The following is a 17,040-nucleotide window of genomic DNA, read 5'->3' as shown; positions in this document are numbered from 1 at the left end:
CTTAGTTTTAGGTTGCGAAATCATCAAAAGCTTGCGTCTTTGTTTTGCTCAAAGCACATGGAATAATCACAATATCTTGAAACAAGTGTAACTTGTAAATGACATCAAAATTACATCATAGTACTCTTATTGAAACTAATGCAAGAAGATTAGGACATCGAAGAACTATCCTCAGTCTCTGTGCTGGTGATTGTTGTGGCATCTTGAGAGTCTTGGAGTAACTTCATTTGGTGTTCTGCATGTTCTCTCTCGCATTGACTCACACCAATGATGATGTCAAGCATTGTTCCGGTTGTGCCAAAGAAGACGAGTGGGCCTAGAGACTTGCGTTTGATGCCCACTGGGATTGCAACCAATGCTCCTAGGACTGAGAATACCCATGTCCCTAGTGCACTGCAGTCACACAAAAAAACCGAAACTTTTACAGTTTAGGATGTTTCAACTTGAAGAACAACAACCACAGTGTGTTTTTTACATTAGAAGATACTAGGTACCAATGTTGGATGCTAAGGTTACTTCTTTTATCAAATCAAAGCAGTGTAGTTGTTAAGCATGATGGCTTGACCAAGTGAAAACCACTAAGAGTGGGCTACTTATGACTCATTACTCAATGACAAAAACATGATTCCTAAATCACAGTTAAGAAACAAACACTTTATACACCACCAGAAGAATTGTACTTTTCAACACTTCAGAATGTTTCATCTTGAAGAACAACAACCTCACTGTTAAACACCATAAGATACACCAATACTAAGTTGGATGCTAAGGTTACTCCTTTTTCTAAATCAAAGCAAGTAATGGTTAAGCATGATGGTATGGAGAAGTGAAAATGACTGACTAAGAGTTGGCAACATAACTAATGACTCAATGACAAAACTATGATTCCCGGTACCACTAGACATATGTTCCTTTCTCTTTCTAATGACTAGCAAAACATTATTGATGCTAACGTGAAATAAGAAACTGACTTGGAAACAGTGCATTCCTCGAGGTGTTTCACATTCTCCTGACTTCCCATCTTTTGATCACCCACTGAAAAAGAAGCAATGCCCAGTTAAAGTATTTCACCAGACAACAGAAACTCAAATGGCATGAAGTACTTCTTGTAAACAGGCTATATATTCATGTGGAGCAAGAAAGCTATAATCTTGGGAACAACAGACTTAAAAGACTAGTGAGCTACAAGTATGCAGATTCATCTCCATGAAACCAAGAGAGTCAAATACAAAAAGCTATCTTGAGCACATTCGAACACAACCATTGGAGCAATCTCTTTGAAGAACGAATATGACAACAAGCAGCACTGAGAAGACAGCACAATAAGGAAAAAAAAAACTAGGAAATGCGAAGAATCATTAAGCAAATTTTCAAACTTTCTGGAATTCATAGCACGCAATGAGCTTAAACCAACTTGTTAAGATCCAGATTCGTGTAATAGAGTAGTGAAGCAAGTTTGCTCAATTAAGAATCAGCACCAAAGAAGATCAAATTCTGGGGAGAAAATAAGAACAAACACAATCACATAACGCGAACACAACGACAACAAAATCAAATACATAATGAATACTCAGAGAAGCGATCATACCCACAAGAGAAACGAAGATTGAGCAAAGTACCTTTCTCGATTTCTTGTGAGTTTGTGTGACTTAATCGATGAGTCGGGTCGGGTTAGGCCATCATGGAGGGAGTGACTTAATCGGGGAGAAGGATACATTATGGGCTTTAGTTGGGCCTTCTCAATTTTAAATCTTTCATGATCGATCACATTTTTTATGTTTGGCAGCCCGTTCTTTTTTTTCATCAAACCAGAACGACGGCGTTTTGGGTTAGGTTGTTTAACACTTACCCCCAAATCTTTCACTTAGAGCAAACCACACACTCACTGTGATAGGCGAGCGAGCGCAACACACGGAAAGTTCTCGAGATTCCGACAACAAGCCGGTAAGGGTTTTATCCAATCCAACCACGGAAATGCTAAGAAATTTTCGTTTCTTTTCAGCCCATCTCTTAATTTCTGAGCTTTACTTTTTTTATTCACAAGTTTGATTTTAGATAATCAAATTTTCATTAAAATATTTTGTTTTATTTTTCGTATTGTTTATGTTTTATAAAAGGGGATTTTCAAAAATACCTTTTTTCTATGTCATTTTTCAAAAATACCTTTTGATGGTATCCATTTTTAAAAATACCCCTTTAATATATAAAATAATAAAATTATAAATCCTAAACCCCAAATACTAAACTCTATTCCTTAAAAACTATACTCTAAATATAAATTGGGAACCCAAACCTAAGAAAACAAATTCTAAAAATTAATTTAACATAGGGTAATTGTGTAAAAGAGGGCAAAAATGAAAATGGTCAAAAAATGGACATTTTTGAAAAGGGGTATCCCAAAAAGGGCATTTCTAACAAATTCTCTTTATAAAACCACCTTTTTATTTCTTTATCTGAATTTCAATATATCCATAATAAACTACTTCATCATTATCTAAAATTTTCCAATATCTAATTTATAAACAGTGATTTTTTAAAATAATTTTCTAACATAAATTAATTTAATTATTTTTGTGTTTATTTTTTAACGTTTAATTAATTATTAATTAAGGGCATATTTTATTTATTTGATCTGAATTTAATCTTTTAGTTATTGATTAATATTATATATAATAAATTAATTCATTATTTTCTTAAAAAAAATTAGCAAAATTTCAAATATCTAGTTTGCACAATATTTTTAAAAATATTTTTTTCAAATGAATTAATTTAATTATATTGTATTTATTTTTAACTGAGAACAAAATAGTCATTTTGTGCAATACATAAGGTACATTTCAAAGACTGAAAAAAATTTAGTATAGATTTCAAATTTCCTATGAAGTTTAAGGTATGTATTCAAAATTTTCCATATGTTTTTATTTTTGTTTTTGTTTTTCAAGGATGGTTAATAGGAAAAAGAAAAATGTCCATCATATGGAAGAGGATCCCCCCTTACGGCCTATTGCTGGTCTTAGACAGCTTTCAAAAAAGTGTCTGACGCGCCTGAAACGGGTGGGAGTGAGTATAATACAGCCTAAACTCTTGAACCTGCTCATGACTGATTACTATTGTCAACGAGCAAAAAGCACTAACCGAAGAGGTCCTTTTTGGCTCAACGATGATGGTTTATTAACAATTTTGATCTGGAGAACGGCAAGAGCGGTATACATTCTTACTCTTGAACTTTAACATATTCATAAAGATTGTAATTCACAATTCACTTCTTCAAGATGTTTCTGCATTCCCAACAAATCATTCTTTAGAAAGCTGCAGATTTTGACCTTTTTGTTTTTTTTTTTTTTTTTTTTAAGCAATCACCTAGCGTTTGGGGAGGACTTCATGGAAATCCTTGGCTGGTTATATTCGAGATCAGCTCTTCTACATCATTTGCTGGGCATATGGACCTTCTGATCTAACCAGTATCATAAGGATTATCCGTGGTTGGGAAACTGAATACATTCCCCTATGTGCATGGTATCTATGCCGACATGTCGATCCAGACATGTTAGGGAAGGATACAGGCGCATATAAAGGTCATGTGTGCTATGGTTGTTCACTTCCTGAAGCTTTAGAGCATATTAAAACAGAAGGCATCCCAAAAGAACTCCCGGACTCCAATACCTTTTTTTGCGATACTGAACCTCCAAGTGTTGGTCTAATGAAGCACAAGATCAAATCTTATCTACATTTCAGCACTCGACAAAGCTCTTGATCACCTTCCCATTCAACCGATTGGTTTGTTTGCCCTCAATTGTGGACGTGTGGAAAGGTAAGATTAGTTTAAGGAGTTGTTTGGTGTTTCTCTTTTTTACTTAGCTCTAACATATTTTTCTTGTTTTTTTGTGTGGCACAGAATGTATACGAAGCCCTCTTGCTAGAGAATTCTTATTTCACGGGCTATCATAGAGTTGTGATTCTACAGGTAGAGATGTATAGGGGAATACAAGTTGCCTTGTGCAAATTGAGTAACGGGGTTAAGGTTGGTGATGATGGATACGTTCGGGTGTCCTTAGAAGTATTGTACATGGTGATTGGTGCTGTAAGACAAGGGGCAAAAACTGTTCGGGGATTCTTAGAATCTTCTTCATTAAGTGTATACACACAATCTTTTCTAAAAAATGCCTTGATTTGTTATTTTCCGTTAGAAACATAAAGAAATCACATCAGCTTAAAAAAAAAACTTGTGAACAGAAAATGGGTTTGATGTCTCATATCTTATATATATATATATATATATATATATATATATATATATATATATATATATATATTACAAATGTGTCCGTTTGCTCATCAAAAGCTTATCAATGGGAAATGGATTTAATATATTTTCTGATCAATTTGATCGAGTACGGTTCCGTGATGGAGAAGAAAGGAATAAAATTAAAGAAAATATCAAGTACGGTTCAATGATCAAGCTTATCACTGCTGAATTATTGAGTTATGTAAATAAAATGTGTGAAAGACAAAATGAATAAAAGTTGTTAATTTTATATTTTTTTTTTCTTTTTTTAATGTACAGTCATACAATCTCTATATTCGAGTAATAAAAGTGTGTTATTTTTTCACTCTCTCTAAGAATTAGCTAGTCCTACCGGAAATAACGTCCAGTTACCTCTCTAATTTTTTTATATTCAAAATCTTTCGGCAAAAGCTATATAGAGGCAACTATATATATAAAAGGCCGCTAAAGCTAAACTAATTAAGTGTAGTGAAAAAAACATTGGAGATATATTAAATTACTCATCCTACTATATTAATTGAGAAGTACAAATATGAAACTAACCTTAAATGTATAAAAAATTATATTCAATTACTATTAGAAAACTTAATTAAAATTAATAAATTAATTAAATAAAGATAAGTAATTAAAAAAACGAAAATTGGGGATATATTAAATAAAAGGAATTGTAGAAAAGTAACAAAAAAATCTATTATAATAAAAACTAATCCGTATTAGAAAAAAAAAATTTACAACTAAGATTTTAAAAATCTTATCAAATAAAATCTACAACTACAAATTTTATCCTACTATATTAGTTAGTGCAAATATGAAACTAACCTTAAAATGTGTAAAAATTACATTCAATTGCCATTAAAAACTTTAAGATTAATTAATTAATTAAATAAATAAAATTAATTAAAAATGAAAATCGGGGACACATCAAATAAAATAAATTGTAGAAAAATAAAAAAAAATCTATTAGAATCAAAACTAATTCATACTTAAAAAAATTAACAGGTAAGATTTTAAAAACCAAATCGAATAAAATATACAGCTATAAATTTTATCAAAAAAAATTTTCACCACAGGTTAAAATTATTACAAACAAGAAAATGAAGCCACAGAAAAATACAATAAATGTTGTTTTCAAAGAGACATTTTAAAACTTTTACTAGCTATATTTAGTTGCTCTTTTTTACATGTTAGTAAGGATTGTGTTTAGTTGACAAAGGTTTAAACAATTTTATTTATTATACACAAATGTTTTATTGACAGGTTTTCAATAAACATTTTTAAATACAAAAATTATAATATAAGCAAACCAAATTTTAATCACAAACTATTATAAATAACATTATAATAAAATAAATTATTACAAATTTTTATTAAAAAAATGTTCAGCCCGCGGTTCTCCGCGGGTTAGTACCTAGTTATATGATAATTATCTAGTATGGAGATATATTAAATTACTCATTATATATTAAATTACTCAGTATTTCAAATTTTGAGGAAAAATATACGTCATTCGTGTTTTATCAACACGCTTCATTATAACTACGGAGATATATTAAATTACTTATTATATAATAACTTGCTTTTTAAAAATTAAATTTATAAAATTATGTCTTATAATGACATTCAAGTTATGATGTAGAATATACATTGTTGAAATAACTTCACATATATAAACTAATATAACATATTAAAAATTTATTTTAAAATATAAAATATATAAAATTTTGTATAAAATAAAATTTAACCAGTGTTATAGCACGGGTACTTATCTAGAATCATCAACAATATAAAAATTATAAAATAAGTGTCTTTTTCAAGCTATCATATTTAGCATATGATTTTATTGTGAATGTTACATTAACTTCGGTCCAAATTTCCAAAACTCAAAAACTTACTAAACCTATTTCAAAAGGACGAGTTTATCTAAAACTTGTTCACAGTTCGTGTTAAATCATTTCTTATAGGTTTTAGACAGGAAAACTTTGAAAAGTCAACCAAAATTTTCCAAATCGATCCAAACAAACCCGTTGATCCTATAGTTCAAATAAGTTTTATAAACTTCTACACATATCATATATTTCAAAATATATAATTTAGAATTTAATTTTCAAAATTATTAAACTCAGTATACGACCAATGTTTTTTTTCCTCTTTTTTTTTAAAGCTTATCGAGGCTGATTTTATATAAATCGTATAGCATGATAATGTTGTTTTTAATGTTCAAAGTTATTAATTATCCGATTCTGGTAAAACTAGGACTATCGCCAATCTTGACTCACAGCTACCCATACACAACTTAAGATTTATCTATGACTGCATACAACGAACATTCGCTCGGATACTTGACCATATTGTAAGTTTGTAACTAATGAAGTTTGACAATCCGAAATTTCTAATTACCTTTCTGGAAGGACAATTCAAGATGGAGGCCATAAAGGACAATTTGTGAAATTACACTCAATTCGGTCTGAACTAATATATGTATATATGACTTATATTATGGCTATTTGATTTACATACAAAAATAAAAACAACAACAACAACAACAACAACAACAGAAAATATCATGCGAACAGGTGGGAGCCATGCATGCGTGTGTGTGCATGTGTAGTAATATAAGTATGTGTGATTCATGTTGATCAGATCAACTAGAAACAAAACAAATGAAACCTTCCACCAACAATAAAAGTAAATTAAATTTGATAAATGCTACTTTGTTTTGTTATTTTTTTTTGTATAAGTGATACTATAAAACGGCGAAACATAAGATAGATAGACATAAATATCAGTACGTTACGTATCTATAATCTATCACTTGGTCCCTCACTTAGCTATGAAATGAAAGTGAATTAATTTTTCCTTTGAACATTGACTTCTGCTATTTTAGAAAAAGAATAACAACAAACGACATGAGACAACAATGTTTAGTTGTTTCAGCCGTCAAAAGTGGCTACTATTCCACATAGAGCGCTCATATGTACCGGCCAGCATAGCCAACGATTTATAATTAAAGAAAGATAGAGGAGACTAAGTTTTAGCTATAAAAAGAGAAACTAAAGATCCATCAAAGAATATACCAAAACACACACACACAGTCTCTCTCTCTCTCTCTCTGATCAGTGTGATCACGTAGAGTGCCTTGAAGAAGAAGAAAAAAAAAAGAGAAATGGGATACCCTTTTGAAAAAACCTTAAGCTCTAACCCTTAAACCCCAATTGTAAATGATGATGGGTTTGATGGCCGTTAGACTTGCCAATGCTGCCGCCTTTCCGATGGTCCTCAAAGAATATTACTTAACATTTATTGGTTTCACACTGTTACACGTTTTCCCCGCCAAAAAGGGAATTTCGTGTTTTCCGCAAAAATGTGATTATACAGAAGTGAGACAAATCAACATTAAAATTGCATCCAATAAGTAAATGATACGTAGCATAACATGTCATATCGACTAGCATGAATCCACAAACCCCACAACATAAATGATATTTAATTTCGTGGTCCGCGAAAAATCTTTTAAGCTAGGTCAATCTTTCAGTTCAGGACCATTTCAAACGCAATCACATAACACGAACACAACGACAGCAAAATCAAATACATAACGAATACCTGATGAAAAAGACCAATCTAATTCATAGAAGCGATCATTCCCACACGAGAAACGAAGATTGAGCAAAGTACCTTTCTCGATTTCTTCTACTCAGAGAGAAATGGGGAAAAATAAAGTCAAGTTTCTTGTGACTTAATCGATGAGTCGGGTCGGGTTAGGCCATGGAGTGACTTAATCGGGTAGAATTAATTTTGTTAACCGGACACTAACCGAACCGAAATCGTATAATTAATTTGACGGTAGTTTTTAATTCCACTACGGTTTGGTCGTTCTCTGATTTTTTGGCTTAATACAACAAGTCAACAAGGAAGACCAAAAACACTACTGTGTAGATCACAGAGATGAAGAACCTCTAAAGATAGAAAACAAGAAACGAATTAAACCTTCAATTCAAAAAAAAAAAAAAACAAAAAAACAACCCAATTTTCTACAAATAGACAACATTTTCACTATATAAATCATCTAGACAAAACCTAACTAAATCATATTGTTTATCATAAATTGTAATCAATATCAATACATTTTAAAGTTTGTATACGTTATGATGGAGGCTCAAAGTTTGAAGAAAACATGCAGTGTTCTGATCATTACGGCTTTGTTGACGATGATGTTTTCGGGACAAATCTCTAATGCGGATTTGTGTATCAAACATTGTGTCTCAAAACAATGTGTTAAAGAGGTGATCAAAAACGCCACTCCTGCCATGTGCGAGGATGCTTGCAAAAAACTTTGCAATGAACAACATGTAGGTCAAGAAAATTACTTTAAACCGGGTCCAAGTCTGTATTGCAAATATTTTGCTAAATGCTCCTAATCTATAATCACAAAAGCTCTCATTGTTTGTTAATTATTTTTCCACCTGATATTAATCCACGCATCTTGTACATGTGTCTTGTTTTCTCAAGTAATAATAATTAATGTATTTTTTCTTGAAACAAATATGCATGTTGTCACTCATTTTGTATCTGATTTTTTTTTACATACATAGGAATCCAAATAATGTAATTTATAAGTTTTTATCGCGTATATATACTAAAGTGTACTTAAAAATCATTGCTACACGGTTTTATCTTTCGGAAATCTTAGATCCTATGCCAACAACTCATAGTACACACACACACAAAAACAAAATAAAATTATAAACTCCGTCAAACAATGTAACTGAAACTCGTTTGGTTATGTATAAACATTAACCTTAACTTCAAAATAATTATATTTATCGACAGGTGGATATTTTTTTAATGTTTGTGTTATTTAGATATTAGAATTTACTTACCAAAAAAAATCATAATTTTGAAGAAATTTGATGTGACAAATTTTCATGAAATATTCTCTGAGGTTACAAATATCCCATATATGGTTGGTAATGGAAAGGGAGAACAACTACCGAAGAAAAACTAGAATTGTAGAGAAGTAAAAAAAAGAAGAGCGACAGAGAGAGACTCATTCGAAAAACCACACCGGGTTGGTCGCATCAGGCTTCATATCGTACGTGGATGGGTGTTGTCCCTCCTTGTCCAAGATAAGAGTCGCAGTGTAGGAAGAATCATAAAACACTGCATGATTTAGCTACACAAAACCTAGCTAAATCATATTGTTTATCATAAATTGTACAATATCAATACATTTTAAATTTTGTATAAGTTATTATGGAGGCTCAAATTAGTTTGAAGAAAACATGCAGTGTTCTGATCATTACATGCAGATATGTGTATCAAACATTGTGTCTCAAAACAATGTGTTAAAGAGGTGATCAAAAACGCCACTCCTGCCATGTGTGAGGATGCTTGCAAAAAACTTTGCAATGAACAACATGTAGGTCAAGAAAATTACTTTAAACCGGGTTCAAGTCTGTATTGCACATATTTTGCTAAATGCTCCTAATTTATAATCACAAAAGCTCTCATTGTTTTGTTAATTAATTTTCCATTTATATATTATCAACATCTTGTACATGTGTCTTTTTTTCTCAAGTAATAATTAATTAATATTTTTCTTGAAACAAATATGCATGTTATCACTCATTTTGTATCTGACTTTTTTTCATTCATAGGAATTCAAATGATGTAATTTATAAGTTTATATTGTATAGTGTACAATCATTACTTCACGGTTTTATCTTTCGGAAATCTTAGATCCCATGCCAACAACTCATAGTTACCACACACACACAAAAACAAAAACAAAAATCTAAACTCCATCAAACAATGTAATTGAAACTCATTTGGTTCTGTATAGTCTTGACTCCTTCTCGTTTGACTTGACTCTCAAATCAAAATGTGACTCTTTGTTAAGACGAATTTCATTTGTTAAGGTTTTGGAATTCTAAATCGAAATATATTCACAACTAATAGAAAAAGAAAAAGAAAAAAAAAAACATCATATAAGCATACACGCGCGTATGATAAGAACTCATAACCTATAGAGGAACAATTATTTTCATTTTATCATTTACATCTCTCTCGGTCGTTCATGTTTCTCCACCCGCTAATCTTGATCACTAAGAGGTTCTGGCGTCTCTGCCTCAACTCCTTCTCTTCTCCATGTCTTTGATAAGTTCTTATTTATCACTCCTATATATCTAATCTACCTTTCAAATTCTCTGGGTTGTCCTTGTTGAGCGACGTAATTTGCATATAATCAGCCCCGGCGCTGACCCGGTGCCGGAAGTGCATTTGCACCATGTCAACCAATTTTTTTTCTTTTCTTTTATCTTTACCCTAATTATTATAAAATCTGAACTGAATCAATAAAACTATTTATACTTTAACCTAAATTTAAATATATTGTTTTCTTTTGGCAATCTATAGTTGTTTTTCTAGTTCTCATCAAAATCTGGTAAGTAATTCGAATTTTTAGTGGGTAAAACTTGTTTTTTCTCCAAAAAAATTCAAATATTCAGTGATCATCGCACCGGGTGTAGCTGATGTTTAAGCCGGCTCTGCATATAATCAACAACAACTCTTACTTCCTCGTTGATGAAAGATACATGGATCTGTTCTTCTTTGATCTAATGAAAGATTTGAAGGCAATGTATCATCATCATGGACTCCTAAATGAAAATCATGTAATTTCCAGCTATTTAACAAAACTCCAATTTGAATGCCTTGAAAAGTGAAAACACACATATATATATATATATATGGCCAAGAGTTTTTATTTATTTTCTATCTTGAGAAAATTAATATTACGCAACTACGCGTAATAGATATATCTTTTCTCACATGGACTGATGGACAAGCTTAGGGTCCAAAAGAATATTACGAGAGAGTTATTCAAAAATAGGTTTTCTTAACAACCCGTAAGAAAAATAAAACGGTCACTATGATATTGTTTATTTTGTTGGCTTGTAGCATATAGTTACGCAGATAGTCAAACCAATATAGCACCTAAGAATCTAAGATGTCCAAAAAAAGAAACCAAGAACAAATTAACCTCCAACAGTTAAATAACTTTTAAAACTGTTAAAATTTTGTTTATATAAATCTCCTAAAACCACCCATCATTTTCACCAAATCATCTCATTGAAAACTAGAACTACAGTAAAAGAAAAGTTTTTAGACTTATCAGAATACCAACGAGATGGCGGGTCAAATGTCAAAGAGAATATGCAATATCTTAATGATTATAACGTTATGTACGATGATGTTTTCAGCACAAGTCGCTCATTCGAACAAGATAGCGCTAGATGTATGTCTTAGAAACTGTGTTACGAACGTGTGCATGAAGACCGGCAAAAAAGCAACTCCAGCCAAATGTTCTGATGCTTGCAAGCAAGTTTGTGATGGAAACCCATACAATAATGAGGAATACTTCGTCCCTGGAGGTAAAAGTCCTGTGCAAAGGTTTTGCGAGCAATTTCCCCTGATATGTTAGTAAAATGGTAAGTACCAAATTAAGCATACAAAAAAAGTTGTTCCCTCATTTAATCTATAAACAATTTGTTTTTTTTTTTTCTTCATATCATTAGTTTTCGAAAAATAAAAAGTTGTCTTATTTTATTCATAAAATGATGTAAGTTATCAATCTTTTTTTTAATAATAAAAAATAGATAACTTAAATCATATGCTTATGGGCTTTGAATGGAATGGGCCGAATAAGCATATGAAGTCCACTAAAGCTTGTTCTGCTTCTTCTATTCTTGGTTTTCTTTGAAGCTTCGTGAATCGTGAGTCTTTGTTTGCGTGGAGCTCAGTTTCTTCCTTTGATATTGTTGCAAGTTGGTTACGTGAGTCGTTAAGGGAATAAGGCTTCGAAGTGTGAAGGTAACGGAAGAAGTACAATACATCATGATTGTGCTTTCTCTTCCATGATTTCAATCTTTAATTGTTTTATTGTACATGCTACGTAGGATGTGATCATGCCAACTACATTTATCCATGTAATTTACTAAACATATATAACATTTTTGGTTTAAATATCATCCAGATCATTTCATTCACTTAGAAATTCGTCAATATTTACAGCATGTATATATGTATTATTTTATGCGTGAAAAAATGATTTTTGCATAACTCTGAAAAGAAAAATAAGAAAATTCACATGATTCCAGTTTGATATAATAAAATATTAAAATTTGACATGTAAAAAAAAGCAAGGAGATTGCTAAGCTGTGATAATTTCGAATGTAATGACTAAAATGCATATATACGCATGGCTCTCTGTTGCAATTGGCCTTTATCGTAGCCGAAAGTTAAAACGGATGAGGAGTTTTGACTTTAGATCTCATTTGAAAGAGATGTTTGCTTAAATGATAATATCCTCTTTAATCCATTTTATAATCCAACGTTGTTAGCAATAAAAAGTAGTCATGAATTAAAAAAGCTATCAAATGGAAGCAATATCATGGCAACTATACTAAAATTGTTGTTGTGATTTGACTAGTAAGAAAAAGATTGTTGCACTCTCTAGTCTCTACGACGTTTCAATTCAATCTAATTAGTACAAAAGAACCAAACTATTTTATATATACCATACACACACACTTTGATAGAACTTTCTAAACCATACCAGAAATTAGATGAAACAGTGTAATATACATAGCTTGTAGTTAAGTTATGTTGTTTGAAATATAACTAACTAATCTCGGAGGCTAATAACATCGAACTACACCAAACAAGGATGTTTGGTTAAAATGGGGGTTGTTCACGATTTGATTAGATCCAACCATCCTGCTCTCTTTTTTCTAGTATTTTCTTGGCCATTAATATTTTGTTTGAAAATAAAAAACAGATTCCGTGGATAGTAATTGATCGCGGGTTTCAACAATCCTGCAGGCAGATCACCTACCAGATTTCTTACCAAAAATGAAATGAATTCAAACGTTGTTATTGATACACATATTAAGTTATTACTACTCCTATATGCATGATTAGTATAAAGCTGGCTTAGGGGTGATGTTTATGTATGTTTTTTTCTTTTCCTCCAAGGGTGATGTTTATGTATGTTATTAGTTATTACTATGAAAAGTTTAATTTAGATCCATTGAATTGATCTGGTTTTTAATTTAGATACATTTTTATAAAAGTAGTTTATAAAAATGTATATGCTAAAAAGTATTGAGAAATGGCAAAATTACCACAAATTGTTTTTTATATATTATTAATAAATTTACCACTAATTGTTTATTTTCCCAATTCCCTTTGTTTTAGACTTTAGATTGTAATTGACCTTTAGGTGATTAAATTAATATAATTAAACTATTAAGAGTATTAATCTGAAGATAATCCTTTTGTATAAAACTTTGTAATTTTAAAAGAAAAAAATATTTAGGTTAATTTTAATTTGTAAAAGAAATTAACCAAAAATGGTTTTTTGTCTATGAAAATAATTGAAAAATTAAAATTGAATTTAACAAACTAAATAAAATTAATCTGGTAAACATAAGTTATTCCTATGTTAAGTGGAAATGTAAAGCTGGCATCGTGGTGGCATTTTGTATGTTTTATAAAAAAATGATTAAATTTAGACAAAACTATTAGCCTAATCCGATTTGAATAGAAAACAAATCTTAAAAAAAAAAAAAACATAATTCTAAAGTTTCTTTTGATGTCCAAACTAATTTAACAATTTTATCAAAAAGCAGAGATTTTTTTTCTGTAAATCAAGAAAAAATAAATATATACTGCGTAAAAATAAAATATTATTAGAGACTGTGTTAAAAGTAAATGGCACGTGCCAGCTTTTGCAACAGTAAAAGCTAAAAAACCGTTCATGTTTGGATCCGTCGACCAATGTATATTCCCATCATCACCGGTCACACAAACATCCAACGGCTCTCCTTCTCCTCTTTACTTAATCAACCGTCAGATCTTAATCCAACGGTTCTTATTAAATCTAATCTCATCTCTTTCTCCTCTTTAAATTAAAAAGCCCAAACCCGGTCCATTTCTTCTTCGCTTCCTCTCCCCTTTCTCTCTCTCTCACTGAGCTTCGCCGTTTTTAAAAAAAATTCTCCGGTACCGGAAAAATTAACAACGAAGAGAGCCAAATAAAAAAAAATCACTGTTTATAAAAAAGTAATCTCAAATCTCTCTCTTACTCTCTAACAGAGTCGTGCGTGATGCTACTTACGGTGGTGAAGCAGCGGTTAGTGTACTCTCGCCGGAGAAATCGATTATGACCGGAATCTCACCTCTGTTTTCGTTTCGATAGTTTCGAACTTTTGGTGTTTTTTTTTTTGTTGGAAGAAGAAAATGGAGAAACAGGCGGCGAAGCTAACGAGGACGCAGTCGTCGTTGCTCCGGTCATCTTCAAATGTCCGATCGTCTTTTCAAAGCTTATCTTCAATCGTCGAAGGAGAGCAACAAGATCTAGAAGCCGGAGAGAAAGAAGAGAAGCAGAGACGAAAACCACCTAAACCATTCGGTTCATCAAATCCTAAAACCGGTTTAACTCGGATTAATCCCGGTTTAGCTTTCACCATGGTCTCTCTCTCTTTCCTCAGCCTCTCCTCCTTCTTCTTCTTCGTCGTCTTCTCACAAACCGATGAGATCCTCACATCGGAGAATCTTTTGCTAGCTCTCATCTTCGTCGCCGTAGCTCTCTTCTTCGCTTCCAAGAACATCGCACTCCTTAACCAAACCGTAATCGCAATCAAACAAATCTGCGACGAAACCACCAGATTCTTAGGGTTTCAAGGAAGAAACCCGAAATCTAAACCGGTACAATGGTACATCGGAGACGATACCAACAAACCGGATAAGAAGGTTGTTGTGAAGCGATTCGTGAAAGAAGGTGTTCAATTCTACAGTAATGGAGACTTCTACGAAGGTGAATTTCACAAAGGGAAGTGTAATGGGAGTGGAGTTTATTACTATTTCGTGAGAGGTCGTTACGAAGGTGATTGGGTTGATGGGAGATACGATGGTTATGGGATTGAGAGCTGGGCTAGAGGGAGTAGATATAAAGGTCAGTATAGGCAAGGTCTTAGACATGGTTATGGAGTTTACAAGTTCTACACTGGTGATTGTTATGCTGGTGAATGGTTCAATGGTCAGAGTCATGGGTTTGGTGTTCAGTCTTGTGCTGATGGTAGCTCTTATGTTGGAGAGTCTAGATTTGGTGTTAAACATGGTCTTGGATCTTACCATTTCAGGTATGTTCTCTCTGTTCTGTTTTTTTTTTTTTTTTTTTCATGAGTGAATCTTGTTTTGACAAAAAAGTAATAATAGACATTTTTTTTTTATACTCTGTTGTGTTTTGTTAGAAATGGAGATAAGTATGCAGGGGAGTATTTTGGTGATAAGATTCATGGGTTTGGAGTGTATCGGTTTGCGAATGGACATTGTTATGAAGGAGCGTGGCATGAAGGTCGTAAACAAGGGTTTGGTGCTTACTCGTTTAGAACAGGTGATGCTAAATCTGGTGAATGGGATTCAGGGAGTCTTGTAACTTCTCTTCCTCTTACGAGCGAGCCTGTTTCTAGAGCGGTTCAGGTAATTTTTTTAAGTTGAAACCCCGAGTTGTTGACTCGATTGTTGTTGGAATTGACACACAAAAAAAGTTAAAAAGTGAAAAACTTTAACTTGAAAATTTGCAGGCGGCTCGAGAAACAGCGAACAAGGCAGTGAATCGGAGACGGGTAGAAGAGCAGGTGAGCCGAGCCGTGGCTGGAGCTAACAAGGCTGCTACGGCTGCAAGAGTGGCTGCGGTTAGAGCTGTTCAGAATCAGATGGATGGTAAATTTTGTCAAAGTTGAAAAAAAAAAGACCAAAATGTAAAAAATCTTTTTTTTTTCTTTCTTTCTTTTATTACCAGTCTCTGTAACCCTGATTGAGCTATATAACCAAAAAAAAAATGGTATAGCTTCTTTCAGAGGTTTGTAACAGAGAGAGTAATTTTCGATTTTTACTAATGTAACAACAATCTGTAAATAGTTGAAGAAACAAGCTGGTGTTTTTATTATTTTTTGTTGTAAATCAACGGCTTAAAATGAATCTCTTTCTTTTTCTTTTTTTGGTATATGTTTTTAATCGAATCTTTGGGAACAAGTGATTTTGATTGATAATATTATGATCTTGATCTGGATCACTGACAATATCGATTCCCTTTAGATATTTTAGTTATAACAATAATAAAAATGGCAAATTGTTTATTCGAGATTAAAAAATAAGTATAACTTTTGGTTTTGCCCAAGAAAAACAAAATTTTTTGGGAGGGAAGCATGAAGAAGATTCTTTTGTTCGGCGCTAAGCATTGCGATTTCCCAAAAAACTATCGATTAAACAAACATCCAATGTCGTGATCCAGAGATATCAATGGTCTATGTTAGGAGACTTACCTGTTCTAGATGCATACTTCTATTCTATTCTGGATGTTTTAAGTACCGCCAAATTCTTATTAATTTGGCTATAAGTTCCAATGCTTTTTGCAATATCAATCTTATCAGAGGCAGTAGTTAAAATATATGTCATTCACAAAGCATATAACGTAAGTTTGCTGGTGAGTTTTAAAATTTGTCTGTTAACTACATAGTTTTAGTAATTCTATGTATATTCATCAAAACGTAGAGTTTCCAAGTCGGCGTTGATCTCAATGCATGTTTCGTTTTGAAATGGATCACTTAAAAAAGGCAAATTTGAAATCGTTTTCTTTTTTGGTTACTTCAAATTTTGAATTTTCTAGGTGACAGCAATGTTGTACTTAGTTT

At 32.1% G+C, this 17,040-nt stretch overlaps 3 protein-coding genes across 5 annotated transcripts; 2 read left to right on the top strand and 1 right to left on the bottom strand.

Moving 5' to 3' along the window:
* Positions 1 to 20: 20 nt before the first annotated feature.
* On the bottom strand, positions 21 to 1,714 carry LOC104756538 (uncharacterized). Of its 3 annotated transcripts, XM_010479142.3 has the most exons (4): positions 1,589 to 1,659; positions 1,415 to 1,494; positions 972 to 1,035; positions 21 to 393 (listed from the first exon to the last, which is right to left on the bottom strand). In XM_010479142.3, coding segments are annotated over exons 2-4 (309 nt in total). In that variant the 5' UTR covers positions 1,416 to 1,494; positions 1,589 to 1,659; the 3' UTR covers positions 21 to 149. The 3 variants fall into 3 exon arrangements, with proteins under 3 accessions (XP_010477444.1, XP_010477446.1, XP_010477445.1); XM_010479144.2 differs by lacking the exon at positions 1,415 to 1,494 and having other exon boundaries at positions 1,620 to 1,714; XM_010479143.3 differs by lacking the exon at positions 1,415 to 1,494 and having other exon boundaries at positions 1,589 to 1,661.
* Positions 1,715 to 2,943: 1,229 nt separating this feature from the next.
* Positions 2,944 to 12,137, top strand: LOC104759342 (uncharacterized). Its single transcript, XM_087496448.1, is given in 7 exon segments — positions 2,944 to 3,204; positions 3,365 to 3,738; positions 3,740 to 3,777; positions 3,780 to 3,811; positions 3,896 to 4,076; positions 11,545 to 11,734; positions 12,047 to 12,137. Coding segments are annotated over 7 exon segments (1,167 nt in total).
* Positions 12,138 to 14,250: 2,113 nt separating this feature from the next.
* LOC104756537 (uncharacterized) lies at positions 14,251 to 16,295 on the top strand. Its single transcript, XM_087494042.1, has 3 exons — positions 14,251 to 15,486; positions 15,598 to 15,826; positions 15,931 to 16,295. Exons 1-3 carry the CDS (start codon positions 14,585 to 14,587, stop codon positions 16,087 to 16,089), a joined length of 1,290 nt encoding a protein of 429 aa, XP_087350168.1. The 5' UTR covers positions 14,251 to 14,584; the 3' UTR covers positions 16,090 to 16,295.
* The last annotated feature ends 745 nt before the right edge of the window (positions 16,296 to 17,040 follow it).

This window comes from Camelina sativa, chromosome 17 (assembly GCF_030686135.1).
Source record: "Camelina sativa cultivar CO46 ecotype springtype chromosome 17, ASM3068613v1".
Taxonomy (NCBI): Eukaryota; Viridiplantae; Streptophyta; class Magnoliopsida; order Brassicales; family Brassicaceae; genus Camelina; species Camelina sativa.
Note: the sequence above shows the minus strand (reverse complement) of the source record. Positions and strands in the feature narration are given on the sequence as shown.